Genomic DNA, 1,551 nt, shown 5'->3' with positions numbered 1-1,551 from the left:
GCGTCCCCCTCCCCGGCCGCAGCCGCTCCCACGCCGGAGTGGAGCAAGGCAGTAACTCGGCACGCGGGTGGGAGCACACAAAGTGCCATCGTGGCTCAGCCCCTCTGTCTGTCTGCTGCTGCTGCCCACCCACACCGCTGCGGGGGGACAGTGCCGGGAGCGGAGGCGAGAGCCCCTCTGCCACCAGCCCGGCAGCATCCCTGTGCCCCCGGCTCAGCCCCAGGTTTTGGGATGGTCATGGGTTTGAAATCACCCTCTTCAGCCATGCTTAAATGGTATAATTTAAGGGTTTGGGGGCGCCCCTCTGTCTGTCTGCTGCTGCTGCCCACCCACACCGCTGCGGGGGGACAGTGCCGGGAGCGGAGGCGAGAGCCCCTCTGCCACCAGCCCGGCAGCATCCCTGTGCCCCCGGCTCAGCCCCAGGTTTTGGGATGGTCATGGGTTTGAAATCACCCTCTTCAGCCATGCTTAAATGGTATAATTTAAGGGTTTGGGGGCCATGGTGCCCCCTGAAGACCCCAACCGTGAGGGCAGGGGGGAGTCCTGGGAGGAGGCAGCGATGTCACGTGTGTGATGGTGGTGGATGCCCACGGCTGGTGTAGTGTCCGTGCCCATGCCATGCCCATGGCCATGACTGATGCCTTGCTTGTGCCCATGGCAGATGCCACATCCATGGCTGTGTTGGATGCCGTGTCCATGGAAGATGCCATGCCCACGTCCATGGTGGATACCATGCTCATGCCCATGGTAGATGCCATCTCTGCACACAGCAGGTCTCCAGGCCAGTGCCACCGTCCCCAGGATCCAGGCATCCCTTGGCGCTGCTGAGCACCGCGTCCCTCGCACCCTGAGCCCTGGCCCAGCCCGTGACACGGACCAACTGCCTCCACCCCTGTGATGTGGCACCATGGGGACTCTGGCGACCTGGTGCAAGAGTCACACTGCAAACCCCAGCCATGGGGCTTTGCCCCATGCCGACACCTCTGGCACTGCACCACAAGGTCTCGTTGCGTGGTCCAGAGCCAGCATTTCTTTGCATTTATTATGGCAGCGCGTTGGAGTGCCCTGTGATCCAGGATATGACCCCAGGCCCCAAAGCCCTCTGTGTGCATCGCAGCATGAAGGACGGGGTGGGAATGGCTCGCTGCCACGTCCAAAGCTCCCTGCTGCTTCCCCTGTGCGCTTTCCGAACTGCAGGTCTCCCAGCCAGGACGACCCCTCGGACCTCAGCATCGGCACCCCGGTGCAGGGACACGTTGCGGCTGCTCGGGGTCCCCGCGCTTCCCACATCCCCCCAGAGCTGGGTGTCTGCACCTTCTCCAGGGTCCCCCCACCCTGTGCTGCCTGGGGGTGAGCATCCCTGTGCCGAGCGGGGCACCCCGGGGGGGGGCAGCGGAGCCGCACGGGGAACGGGGTGAAGCAAGGAGGTGGGGTGATTCAGCGGGACACGCAGCCGGCCCCGTGCCTGGGCGAGCCGGGACAGGACGGGCACCGGCACGGCCCTCCCATGGGCGGGCAGCACCCCGGGGGGGTGCAGTGCCGAGCACCCCG

The 1,551-nt window shown here is 65.6% G+C and overlaps 1 protein-coding gene across 1 annotated transcript in view; it reads left to right on the top strand.

The window, feature by feature from the left end:
- Positions 1–499: 499 nt before the first annotated feature.
- LOC103903644 (nuclear receptor ROR-beta) overlaps positions 500–1,551 on the top strand; it is a 19,118-nt gene continuing 18,066 nt past the window's right edge. Inside the window, exons 1-3 of the mRNA XM_009284882.2 lie at positions 500–524; positions 662–773; positions 1,198–1,350. Of these exons, the coding sequence (XP_009283157.2) occupies positions 500–524; positions 662–773; positions 1,198–1,350 (290 nt within the window). The remainder of the gene's footprint in view (positions 525–661; positions 774–1,197; positions 1,351–1,551) is intronic.

The sequence above is a fragment of the Aptenodytes forsteri genome, unplaced genomic scaffold (assembly GCF_000699145.1).
Source record: "Aptenodytes forsteri isolate BGI_AS27 unplaced genomic scaffold, ASM69914v1 Scaffold391, whole genome shotgun sequence".
Lineage (NCBI taxonomy): Eukaryota > Metazoa > Chordata > Aves > Sphenisciformes > Spheniscidae > Aptenodytes > Aptenodytes forsteri.
The sequence above is the reverse complement of the archived record's forward strand: the minus strand, read 5'-3'. Positions and strand labels throughout refer to the sequence as shown.